Genomic DNA, 13,343 nt, shown 5'->3' with positions numbered 1-13,343 from the left:
CCACTCTCACCGAAGGTCCAGGGTTCGACTCCTAGCAAAGGTCGTGGGCTCGTGTGCCTTAAGTTCTGCGGAAGCCCGCAGGGCGGAGATGAGTAATTAACAAAGGGAAAACCAGACATCCACCAGTTCGTAGCATTTGCTACAAAGGAAACCCATACGGGTTCCTCGAATGAAAAGCCTCGCAGTTGAAGAAAATTTCGTACTGGAACAAATGAAACCCATACGGGTTCCTCGAAAGAAAAGCCTCAATTTCATCCTGACCAGGACGAAATTTTCTTCAACTGCGAGGCTTTTCTTTCGAGGAACCCGTATGGGTTTCCCTTGTAGCAAATGCTACGAACGGCGGGATGTCCGATGTGCCCGAATTAACGTCGCCCCCATAAACACCAAAGGGCGCGGAGGGTTCGACTGTCACCAAAAGTCGTGGGTTCCCAGTGCCTTAATTAACTATATAATTAACGTCGCCCTAATTAACACCAAAGGTCACGGATTCGAGCCCCACAAACGGTCGTGGTTTAAAATTCCACTGTAAGTCGCTGGTTCGCAGCCATTTTATACCTGTAGAAGGATCGACATTCGGGCGAGTTGGTACTGGTTGAACATCTTGAAGCGGCAGCGCGAAAAGACGATGACAGAAGGCAGGAACACACAGGACAGCGCTGAACTCACAACTAACTTAGTTGTTAGCTGTGAGTCCGTTGTGAGTTAGTTGTGAGTTCAGCGCTGTCCTGTGTGTTCCTGCCTTCTGTCATCGTCTTTTCGCGCTGCCCCTTCAAGATGTTCATTTTGTACCTTTCGTGTCGTCAACGCATCCTCGCTCAAGGTCGACTGACCGACGAGACGTACGAGGCTTTCGCCTTCAAATGCGTCTCGTTTCCCCCGGTGACCACGGTTACTGAGTTTTTCAGGACACTGTTTTTCAGGACACGATCACGTTACGCGTACGCGGCGCGGTTTTTTTTTCTCTTTTTCTACACCGCACACGAAGAGATACACCGCACACGAAGAGACATTAGTTGGGCACCTTGATCGCGCCGTCGACGCGCATGTTGAAAGGCGCCGCGTCGCTGTTTGCCAGAAGCATCTGGAACACATCTTTCAGAGATGTCACGGTGCGCATATGCTCCTCCATGTTGCCCTGCGAGATTGAATTAGGATCATCTGAGGCGACTGAATATAGAAATCGAGAGGCAAGCGAGTGTCAGAGGGAAGGTGCAGTGAAGTCCGATGTCGATTCTCGGGTACACTACATTACACGCTTACAAAATAATCCCGGCGGTTACTTGCTGCCTAGAAGACGGCGTCACCCAGGAATGTCCAAGATACGGCCCATCAAACCCGGCCATTTACATGATCTACTTACTACGCAAAACGGTCTGTTGGTCACAGCGCGCGCTCCTTCCGACACCAGTCCGTACCACAACCACCACCACCACCACCACCACCAACAACAACAACAACAACAACAAAACTGCAAAATATATAGATCTGAATATCACTTTCGGCATTTGGCCTTCAGAGCAGTTTCAATGCATCGCGTTTCGCGCACATTTGAGGGAACGTTTTCAAACGCTGTCCAAGGAGTAGTTGAGTGCATTAATCCCTCCCCCTCTCCTCTACCCTTCGCCTCCGCACAGGTTTCACACGTCCTATAGGCATTTTGGAGCCACGTTGTGCAATATATCGCACCTCCTTGGAGTCTCGCCGGGTCAAGTGGTAGTGGTGGTAGAACCAGGACAGCGACCGCGGCAAGATGTCGTCCAGGAAGTACAGGCACAGGCGCCACCTGTCGGGTTCCTGACGAAGGTCGTGCGAGAATCGCCAGTACGCCTCGGTGACCTGCGATCCGCACACATTGGCGCTGATACGTGTTATGAGAGAGGAAGATATTTATTCATCTTGTTTATCCCGTTAAAGCCGTACGGCTTCAGTGAAGGAGAGAGAGAGAGAAACTTTACTTGGTTCTTTCAAGGATTTAGCGTCTCGAGGTCTCCGTCGTCTTCTTGGGCGCCGGCGACTTGGAGCGTCTTCCGGAGAGGGTGGGCCCCTATGCCAGGGCTCCACTGAGCCTAGCTACCTCACTAGCGTGCTGCACTAAGGCCCAGTGGCCGTACAGTATGAGCTCAGCTAGACTAGAGCAGTCTGTGGACTACGTGAGCGTATGCACTGTTTATTCAGTAGCTCCCGTAACACGACCGTGATAAACAGATGTGCCAACGTAGCTCTAAGACACAACCGCGAAAAAGAAAGACACATAGATGTACGTGTGACAAAAGCACATATCAAGCACAAAACATACCTAACACAGCGATTATACACGCAAACAAAAAAAGAAGAAAATTCGAAAGAACCGATCTTACGGATCTGACGCACACACATACGCATATATATATATATATATATATATATATATATAGTTAAACTACACGTGAACCAACAAGGAGAACAAGCTTGCAAATAGACGCGTCCACATTTTCAAACGTCACTGCACCAAGATATATGTTTCAAGAGGCGAATAGGGAAGCGAAAGGAAAGAGCCAGAGTTGTCGGTAGTCTCTTTATATTGATACTATTTCTACAAGTTTACGCATGCAGATCGCCTATAGGCGGCACACATCTCATTGAGGCGACTTCACTCCGGCATGCGGAGGCGTTTTGCGGCACTAAGTGTTACCGTCCCTGGGGCGTGATTGCGCGCAACCAAATGACCTCACGATGCAAGCACGTCGCGCACCTTTGAGAGGTTGGGCAAGGCGGCGGCAAAGTTGAGGAACAGGAGCAGGCGTAGGTAGTCCATGAAGTGGGTGGTGTCGCCGCTGCGTTGCACCAATGGAATCAGATTTAAAAAAAAAAGAAATCGTTATACAAGTCGATACCACGCTATAGCCCACGTTAAAGGAAAAACGTGGAGTTGAAAAGGTTGTTGCAGCAGCCGCAGAAAACGATTCCCAAAGTAAGCGAATTTCTAATGGGGAAAGCAGAAATCAAGCGCGGACACACACATTAGCGATAGTTCCGAAGATAGTCCCGGTAGTTTCGGAGTTTGACGATGGGAGCGCAGGTTGTTTATTATCAAATCTTTGGTAAATCACATGACACATCACATGACACATGACATGAATCACATGACACATGACAGCGTGACGACGACGGAGGCAGGTCTGTGTAACGACGATGACGACGCTGTGACAACGACGAAGTAACGAAGGCGGAAGTTATGACCGTGCGAACGACAACTACGGTGGTAGCATGACCGAACCGGAGTAAAGACAAACAGATCCCGACCACGTGACGATGACGGCTCAGCGGCAACCCGAATGACAATGTTAGGATGGATAGTTGGGCGTGTTGGTTAAGCATGATTTCTGAAGTGATTTGAAGTGAAGCATGATTTCTGAAGTGAAGGCGCCCTGTGTGTGTGTGTGTGTGTGTGTGTTTCTTCTTCGTCCTCCGTCATTTTAGCGCATTCACTTCAGAAACCGAATGACAAGGTCGCGACGACTACAGAATGACGACGGCGTGACGCTGATGGCACGACGGCGGCTGCAAGCCTGCGCCTTCGTCGCCGCTTGATTGCTCCACGCATCCTTCAAGATCACGCGGATCCCCACCGAAAGCTGCGAAAGTCGCTCTATACACTGTAAAATAATTTACACCCTAGAAAGTGAAAAAGGGTGCAAACGTGTCTATAACTCACACCCTTAGGGTGTCCGTTATACCCGCCGTGGTTGCTCAGTGGCTATGGTGTTGGGCTGCTGAGCACGAGGTCGCGGGATCGAATCCCTGGCACGGCGGCCGCATTTCGATGGGGGCGAAATGCGAAAACACCCGTGTACTTAGATTTAGGTGCACGTTAAAGAACCCCAGGTGGTCGAAATTTCCGGAGTCCTCCACTACGGCGTGCCTCATAATCAGAAAGTGGTTTTGGCACGTAACGCCCCATTAAAAAAAAAAAAGGGTGTCCGTTATATAGATAACACCATAAGGGTGTGAGTTATAGACACATTTACACCCTTTTTCACTTTTTAGGGTGTAAATTATTTTACAGTTTAAGCGAAGCTGGGGTAAGCCGGTGTGACGCAAAACAGCAGCGCATCTCGACAGGAAACGAGCCGCGGACTTCGACGACATAGAGAGCTGATATAAGTGACTCTAGAGGCAGAGCTATACACGTAGCGCCCATGCACTGAAATGATGATGATGATGACAATGCTTTGTTAGCAGCTCCTTTGAAAAGGAAGCTGTGACGAATAGTCGCCTATACACGGCTTGATTTACTCAGGTATGCTGTACGTGTTTCTCATTTCCAATCGGTAGCCTCCGGACATTGTCACTTCACAGGGTCTTCAGGTGCTGGGCATCAGGCCCAGAATGGTTAAGGGCCTTCCGAGCACTGAATCTCCAGAAAGAGGTTTGATTACGAGAAAGGGTGAGAACATGTTGGCGGAATTACAGCGCGTGTGTATATGCTGTCCGAGAATGGCTATATATATATATATATATATATATATATATATATATATATATATATTTGGCTACGCAGAACACATAAGTATTGGTGTCTTTCCAACAAATTTTACTTGCGAGAGTGATGTTTCGCACGTATCGTCTTATATACCCGATGTTCTTGTGACCTCTCTGTCTTTTCTTGCTGAATTAGCGCAGGAAGTTTCTGTTTCACATGATTTTTAGCTGAACGGTCCATTTTCCGTCGTGTCCTCGAGCCGTGTAGAAGAAAGAAAGGGAAAGGTGTACACTGCTCACGAGGGATCGGAGAGCGAGTCGAAGAACTGGTTGATGTCCAGGAGGTAATGGCGGTTGACCAGCTTGACCACGACGAACGGAAGGCGCTGCAATGAGCGATGCGTCACCTCCGAAAAGTACAGGTGCCAGTCCATCTGAAACCGCCAGGACAGCGAGTTGGGTGAGGTTCTGCGACGCCTACTGCCCAAGACATATCAACGGGCAGACTACGGACAACGTTTTGCCATGGCGACATTACGCGCGTGCGTCAGATGCCGGAGGCTAAGATCGCGCTTTTACGCCAGGGACCCGTTTACGATGCTTCCGTATTCAATCCGCGACGTTCAGTATCTTAGAATGATTGCCAAACTGCCGCAGTACATACCGTCTACTACACACCTGTGTAGAGCGCTCGAGCACTGCTCTCGAAAGCAAAGAACGAGCAATAACGCAGCTGCTAGGCCCAGCGTACACCGGCGCGTCCTGCGGCTTTCACTGTTCTCAAGCGCTGTCTCTCAAAACCGGCCAGCAACACAGAAACAATGATTGCGTACACTCCATCGCAGCGCAGAGATTCAGTGCTCTAGACCGAAGTGTGGAGGCCGCATACTAGTCGATACTTTGGTGGCGTTACATTATAGCGTCGATACTTCCCTAAATCAGTCGTGTAGCTTCAACTCTCACAGGACGTTATAGCAGTTCTTGCGCGTCAGTCACTACATTTATTGGTTATAAGTTCTGAATCTCATTGGCAAAAGTGTGCGTTCGCTACTATCATCGTCTGCTTCGGCTGTTTTGTGGTCAGTGGGTGGCCTTCAAGCTGCGTTGACGAGTTTCTGTGATGTGAAGGATTCCTCGCTGCTTAACAAGCACTTTGTAGCGGTAGACAGATTCCTGCCTCGCATAGTCTGGCGCTTCTTTAAGAAGGAAAATGTGTTCAATAGTGGGCTTCGAACCATCATCATCATCATCATCATCATCATCATCAGCCTGGTTACGCCCACTGCAGGGCAAAGGCCTCTCCCATACTTCTCCAACCACCCCGGTCATGTACTAATTGTGGCCATGCCATGCCTGTAAACTTCTTAATCTCATCCGCCCACCTAACTTTCTGCCGCCCTCTGCTACGCTTCCCTTCCCTTGGAATCCATTCCGTAACCCTTAATGACCATCGGTTATCTTCCCTCCTCATTACATGTCCTGCCCATGCCCATTTCTTTTTCTTGATTTCAACTAAGATGTCATTATCTCGCGTTTGTTCCCTCACCCAATCTGCTCTTTTCTTATCCCTTAACGTTACACCTACCATTCTTCTTTCCATAGCTCCTTGCGTCGTCCTCAATTTGAGTAGAATCCTTTTCGTAAGCCTCCAGGTTTCTGCCCCGTAGGTGAGTACTGGTAAGACATAGCTATTATATACTTTTCTCTTGACGGATAATGGCAACCGGCTGTTCATGATCTGAGAATGCCTGCCAAACGCACCCCAGCCCATTCTTATTCTTCTGATTATTTCCGTCTCAGGATCTGGATCCGCTGTCACTACCTGCCCTAAGTAGATGTATTCCCTTACGACTTCCAGTGCCTGGCTACCTATCGTAAACTGCTGTTCTCTTCCGAGACTGTTAAACATTACTTTAGTTTTCTGCAGATTAATTTTCAGACCCACCCTTCTGCATTGCCTCTCCAGGTCAGTGAGCATGCATTGCAATTGGTCTCCTGAGTTACTAAGCAAGGCAATGTCATCAGCGAATCGCAAGTTGCTAAGGTATTCTCCATCAACTTTTATCCCCAATTCTTCTCACTCCAAGTCTCTGAATACCTCCTGTAAACACGCTGTGAATAGCATTGGAGAGATTGTATCTCCCTGTCTGACGCCTTTCTTTATTGGGATTTTGTTGCTTTCCTTGTGGAGGACTACGGTGGCTGTGGAGCCGCTATAGATATCTTCCAGTATTTGTACATATGGCTCATCTACACCCTGATTCCTTAATGCCTCCATGACTGCTGAGGTTTCGAATGAATCAAACGCTTTCTCGTAATCAATGAAAGCTATATATAAGGGTTGGTTATATTCCGCACATTTCTCTATCACCTGATTGATAGTGTGAATATGATCTATTGTTGAGTAGCCTTTGTGGAATCCTGCCTGGTCCTCTGCTTGACAGAAGTCTAAGGTGTTCCTGATTCTATTTGCGATTACCTAAATAAATAGTTTGTAGGCAACTGACAGTAAGCTGATCGGTCTATAATTTTTCAAGTCTTTGGCGTCCCCTTTCTTATGGATTAGGATTATGTTAGCGTTCTTCCAAGATTCCGGTACGCTCGAGGTCATGAGGCATTGCGTATACAGGGTGGCCAGTTTCTCTAGAACAATCTGTCCACCATCCTTCAACAGATCTGCTGTTACCTGATCCTCCCCAGCTGCCTTCCCCCTTTGCATATCTCCCAAGGCTTTCTTTACTTCTTCCGGTGTTACCTTTGGGATTTCGAATACCTCTAGACTATTCTCTCTTCCATTATAGTCGTGGGTGCCACTGGTACTGTATAAATCTCTATAGAACTCCTCCTCAGGTTCGAACCAAAGGCCTCCAACTGTAAAAGCCTCGCGCTCTACCTGCTAAGCCACGAGGCAGGCACGGAATCGGCAAATACCTAACAAACTATTAACAAGCTATCTGAATACTTAACAAAATATTTAACTATCTAGAATCAGTACAAAATCGTGCCGCAAGATTCGTTCATTCATGCTATTCATATTATGCTAGTGTAACATCGTTAAAAGCTGAATCCGGCCTAAGAACCCTGGCTTGTCGGCGTCGTGTCGCTATAGTACGTACTTATTCCATAGGCTCTTTTACAGCTCACTTCATCATCCACCCTACATCGGTCCTCCTGCACGCTTTTCACTTCGCATTGGTCATCCCCTTCAAGTCGCCCGGCCACGTGCGCGCACTACCACTTCTGCCTCATCATTCTTTCCACGCTCAGCCTCGGACTGGAACGGCCTTCCACACGACATCACCGCAATCAACTGCCCATCCACGCTTTTGAACTGTATAATTACCATGATTCACAGCGAGTAAACGTGTACCTAAATATATTTTCCTTTTGTATTTAATTCCTTTTGTATTTAATTTCTTTTATATTTGCTGCCTACTCCTTATGTAATGCCCCTAATCCTGGGGGCCTTTAAGGTAATAAAGTGAAGTGTGAAGTGAAGACTGTAAGCCTCGCAAACTTCCGTCCTCTGTGCGCAGCTATAGCGCTCGAAGCCACGTGACTAGCGCGGCCATCACATCGCATAGCAACAATTTGATTTTTAAATGTAAGAGCAGCTACGAACGTGTCAGCTTCCTTCACGGCCCTGAGGCATGCACTTAACCCAGCTGAGTACGGGGAGAAGAATGTCTCATTTTTGCGACACCTACACGAACGATATGAGCCACACGCTGAGAAAAAAAAAAAAGAAAAAAAAAACGTTCAACGCATGTGGAACTCAAATCTGGGTGCATCGCATGGTAGACAAGCACTTTATTGTGGCTAGACGAAGACTCGAATCGAGTAAAGCCCAGTGTGAATTTCGTAAGTCTACGGTACAAAATGAGCATCACCGCGACGACAAAGGACGGGAAAAAGAAGCAGAAGCATTCTCGTGTGCCGTTATCTGCGGTATGATCCGTGCTCATTTTTATGCCATGAATAACCAAGTCGTCCAACCTTCTACACTTATCTCCTCAATTTTAGCTGCTGTGCAGCCTCCGAGATCTCCGACGCGGAGTGCTGCTCATACCGTGGTTCGTCGATCCTCACCGGAGATCTCAGAGGCCAGCCTATGTACGTGCCCCTAGAAACTCGCTAAATGACTATCAGTAACTTTAGTCAGCTGCTAACCGTTCTCGCCAAGATTTTAGTGATGCTTTTGGCAAATAAAGGATCGGAAATATGCGAGAAGGTACCAATCGCTGTTAAGAAACCCCAAAATCGTGCGAGTTTGTTTGCATTCATACCTCATAAACCAGCCGAGCGCTGACTAAGATGTTGCTGTCTATTATGATGACGCAGTCTTAAAAGGAAGCTTCAGCTCGGGCTCAACTCCGACGCGGCCTCTACAAATACATGTAAAACGCAAAAACGCTTTTCTGGTGCAACTTCTGGACCGATTTTAATGTAATTTATTGGGTTTGAAAGAGAAAGTTAAATTCTAGTGACAGTTGGAAGCAGAGTTTCGATTTAGGGTCTGAATTTTGTGAGGTGACAAGGATTTTCAAAAATTCGAGACTTCGAAAAGAAATAGACGCACAAGGTTTATAAATTATAGCTCGGCAACAATAACAGATATCGTGGTTCTGCAAACGGTACCCATTAAATCATTCAAAGTGGACAAATTCAATAAGCCAATTCGTCAACGACAAAGACAAAGACAACGAGAATTTGTTACGTTGTGCACAAGGGTTCTGCAAAAGCTGCATTTCCATATTACTACATTTTTTATTAGATTAATGTGTAACATATAAATTTTTCCCCCTTTAGATGCACTATCAGATGCAATTCACAGAATTGCGATATCATTTTTTCTTGCAGAGTTAGACAGTTGTAAACTTGTTAGTTTCGTTTTCCGAGACTTCGATTTTTGCCAATCTTTAATAAAAAATTGACAATCTAAATTAGAAAATTGGAAACCCACAGTCACTAGATTTTACGTTTCGTTTTCTTTTAAATGCGACAAACGTCGTCAAATTTGGTACACTGGTTGCCGAGAAAAACCAATTCTCCTTTTACATAAATTTAGATAGGAGCACCCGAGCTGAGGCTTCATCTTAAGATGTGCATGCAGTTTCGCAAATGCGCAAAATATTTCCACATAGGAATAATCACAACAGCATCATGCTCACCACTTTGCTGCCCATGAAATCGGTCACCCTCCTGTAAGCCACCGGGTTTTCCACGTCCGTCGGCTTGAGGTTCAGGATCCTCTGCGGACGACGCAGTCAGGTGCTTCAACTGGCGATCTTGGGAAGCCTTAGCCTGTCCGTATACGTATTACAGCATACCAAGGGTGTGCGAATAGTGATTTTTGAGACTGACTCGAATACGAATCGAAAAGTGCCACAAGCGAATCGAATGTAATCGAATGCCGAATATCTTTCGAATAGCTTTCGAATCATGAACAGCCTTTATCGCAATTAATATAAAACGGTCTATCTTTCATTACGTAGTAAATTACGAAGCGATGTCTATTCACGACGCAAATTGAGGATTAGGAGCAAACAAGCCTATAAAGTAAGGCTATATGAAGCCTCCTTCACTACGCAAGTCCTGATGTTTTTTGTCTATACTATGCCCGAGGGGATGAAAGTTTACCGTACTATTGCTCCGATTTTAAGTTTAATTGGGCGCAGCTTACGTGTAGAAATATTCGAAAATTATTCGAAAACTATTCCTACTTACGAATAGTGACTGTTCGATTCGAAACGCGAATTGAATATCAAACACTATTCGATTGAAATATTCGAAAGCTTCGAACATTCGCACACGTCCGCAATTTACGGAACATGAGGTAATCAACGGCGGAAAAATAAGTAGCCTTGTTAGTAGCGCCATCTCGCACCGCGGACTTAAATGCAACAAAACTTGGACCGCATAAAATGCCTAGTTTGATATAGTGTCGAAAGGGAAATTTCGCTGCAGCTGGCTTTTAACGAGATGACACCGAGCTAAACCCACCGTGCTTGCTCACTGGCGATGGTGTAAGGCTGCTGAGCACGAGGTCGCGGGATTGAATCCCGGCCACGGCGGCCGCATTTCGATGGGGAGCGAAATACGAAAACACCCGTGTACTTAGATTTACGTGCACGTTAAACAACCCCAGGTGGTCGAAATTTCCGGAGTCCTCCACTACGGCGTGCCTCATAATCAGAAAGTGGTTTTGGCACGTAAAACCCCATAATTTAATTTTTTAACACCGATCTAACATTGCAGCCGACCATATTCTACTTAGCTGTGGCACGTAAGTGTTGCTTGTAACATCTTCGTTAACGCTTAGTGCTTCTCTCTCTATCTCTCTCTCTCTTTTTTCTTCCTTAGACAGGCATCTGAATACTGAAAGACCGCCTGAAAAAAAAAAAAAGAAACGTGTATTTATCTCACGATCTAGCTTCTACAACTTTTGATGACGTTACTTTATTATCCAGATCTGATCATCATTAGACCTTGGTTTTGTGTCAACTTTAGCTTCGTGTATTCTTTAGGAGCTTGACTCAAGCGTAAAAAAAAGTTTCCTCCACATCCTCCGGGAGTTGTAAGGCTTGCCGTTAGCATTAGGCCTACGCGTTACCCTTGGCGTGTTACCCTTGGCACACAGCCGCAGCCCCTGCTGTGTTCATCGTAAGCTTTGCTGGTATTTTCATGTTTTTGACCCGTTCATCACCAATACATGGTGTCGAGAAGCTTATAGTCTGTAAAAACATCACGTTTATCGGCCAATTTTTTTTTCACGAAACAGCCGATAACTTAATGCTTCACCATATATGACACAGCAATCAGTGCTTGCCTCACAGAATCACTCGAATGTTTTGCTCGATCACAACATCACAGCAGGATAGTAAACAATAAACAAACGTCCTGGTATTTCTTGTGCGTTGATTTAAAGTGTACAAATTGTGAAACCAACCGGTTTATTTCTGAACTCTGACGCGCGTTGTGTCAGAAGCAGGCGTGAATAATATTTTAAGGCAAAAACAACACTAACATTATTTCTCTTGTTACAGTCGCTATGTATTTTATCGCAGAAGAGGACGAGATTCTAGTTGAATATGTGGGCCTTTCTTTTCGCTTCTGACACGCTGCAAGCTCGGCGCGTATTGCATATGATGCACCATGTGGTAAAGGGTTAATGGACGACACCGATGACCAGACTTGTGGACGTAATTACTTGTATATAATTAATTGTAATCAATGACGTTTTTCGGACTCTTTGTAACTTAACGGTTAGTTAGGTTACTTGGTAAGGCTCGCTCTAATTCAACCTCTTCTTTCAGTAAACAATTACACGTAACCATGCAGTTACATTTTTCACGAAACAGGTTGTAACAGGTGACGCAGCTTTGGCCACACAAATTCCGCGGGAGCTTCAGTGTCCAAAGGGATGAAAACATGAACCTCGCTTACCTCCTTCGCACAATCGGCCTCCTGCACCTGCACCATCGGCCTCCTGTGCAAGGTGCTGGCACGTTATAGCACAGTCCTTCTCCGGAGCGCACACACCAAGCGAGGTTTTAGTGTCGCTATACATGCAGTGGCGTAGCTAGGTCGTCTGGCACTCGGGGCCCATAGGTCTTCTAACACCCCCCTCTCCGGGTGTAGCCGGCGGAAAGAGGGGTGTCTTCAGACGTATATGACACCTCACCCCCCCCCCCTCTTTGGCCCCTTGCACCCGGGGCCCACGGCCTCCCCCCCCCCCCCCCCCCCCTGTTGCTACGCCACTGCATACATGTCTTCGCAAGAAAAACGAGGGAAGGTTACCAACGAAGAAAATTTTCAAAAGCAATCATTAGTGAAACTGAACAGCGTGTTGATGTCTGCAGGGGACGCACTGAAAGAGCCGGACCATTTCTGTTCCACTCTATTTCGCGGTCCACTCACTGCATTTAAGCAGTGTTAAAATGTCGCTTTAAAGTCATCGATTACTTTTGGTTATCGATTGTTCAATTACTTTCACATGACCTAGTTGGTAACTGAAATCAACTACGTTTTCTTTTTTCGAAAGAAGTGATTGAAACTGCAATCGGTTACTTTTTTTTCTGTAGCGTGTACAGGGGGGGGGGGGGCGTATTCTGCAAGAGTCCACCTATAGTGGACTGTCCATTTCGGCCGTTGCTGGTTGGATGCAGCTGTACGAGCGAGGAGGAGACGAGCGGCCCCAGCCAATCAGCAGCGGCCGAAGTGGACAGTCCACTAGGTAAACTCCTGCAGAATACCTCCCCAGGTCTGCCGACGACCAATTTACCGTTGCCACGGCCTTGACCAGGTCGACGACCCGCTCGGCGCGCGTCCTGCGTTCGGGGCCCGGGTGGATGCGCAGCGCGTCGTACATCTCGACGGTCGCCTCGTACAGGAGACGCTTGTCGGCGTCCTTCAGGACGGCGCCCCTCTGCAGCAAGTTCTCCGGCCGAATCACCAGGCTGGGAAAGTCGAGCTACAATACCGGGCGCAAGACACCCGCGCAGCAGCACGTCAATGGAGACACTGTAGAAGCCTGGGCAAGTTGGTGTAACATTCTTTTCCAACGGCGCAGTGTATACGTGCAATCGTCTCGCCCTTTGCGCTGTCGAAGAAGAACGTCAGCGGAACACGAAGAGAGAGCCGGGAGGCTCCCACAGCATTGGTGGTTTCGTAATTGCGTTGACTTCGACATTTTTAATCTTACATTAGCACTATTTGGAAACTCACTCAAGTTCACCGTATGTCGTTATGTGTTTATGTCCGCACGTAACCTCTCTATAACACCAAGCTTGCGTCGCTGGGTGCTCTATGATCCAATGAATAGAGCACTGGGCTGCCGTGCTGGGCGAATCGGGTCTAAACCCAACCGTCGGACCAAG

General features: G+C 47.0%; 1 protein-coding gene across 4 annotated transcripts in view; it reads right to left on the bottom strand.

Moving 5' to 3' along the window:
• LOC135917977 (neprilysin-2-like) overlaps nt 1–13,343 on the bottom strand; it is a 65,701-nt gene that overhangs the window by 16,857 nt on the left and 35,501 nt on the right. Inside the window, exons 10-15 of one of the 4 annotated variants that reach the window (XM_065451624.1) lie at nt 12,749–12,937; nt 9,636–9,716; nt 4,765–4,898; nt 2,735–2,816; nt 1,690–1,839; nt 1,025–1,138 (exon numbers count right to left, since the gene is read on the bottom strand). In XM_065451624.1, coding sequence (XP_065307696.1) covers nt 1,025–1,138; nt 1,690–1,839; nt 2,735–2,816; nt 4,765–4,898; nt 9,636–9,716; nt 12,749–12,937 — 750 coding nt within the window. The remainder of the gene's footprint in view (nt 1–1,024; nt 1,139–1,689; nt 1,840–2,734; nt 2,817–4,764; nt 4,899–9,635; nt 9,717–12,748; nt 12,938–13,343) is intronic. The other 3 variants (XM_065451625.1, XM_065451627.1, XM_065451628.1) reach the window with 3 other exon arrangements.

The sequence above is a fragment of the Dermacentor albipictus genome, chromosome 9 (assembly GCF_038994185.2).
Source record: "Dermacentor albipictus isolate Rhodes 1998 colony chromosome 9, USDA_Dalb.pri_finalv2, whole genome shotgun sequence".
Taxonomy (NCBI): Eukaryota; Metazoa; Arthropoda; class Arachnida; order Ixodida; family Ixodidae; genus Dermacentor; species Dermacentor albipictus.
This window is presented reverse-complemented; position numbering and strand designations above follow the sequence as displayed.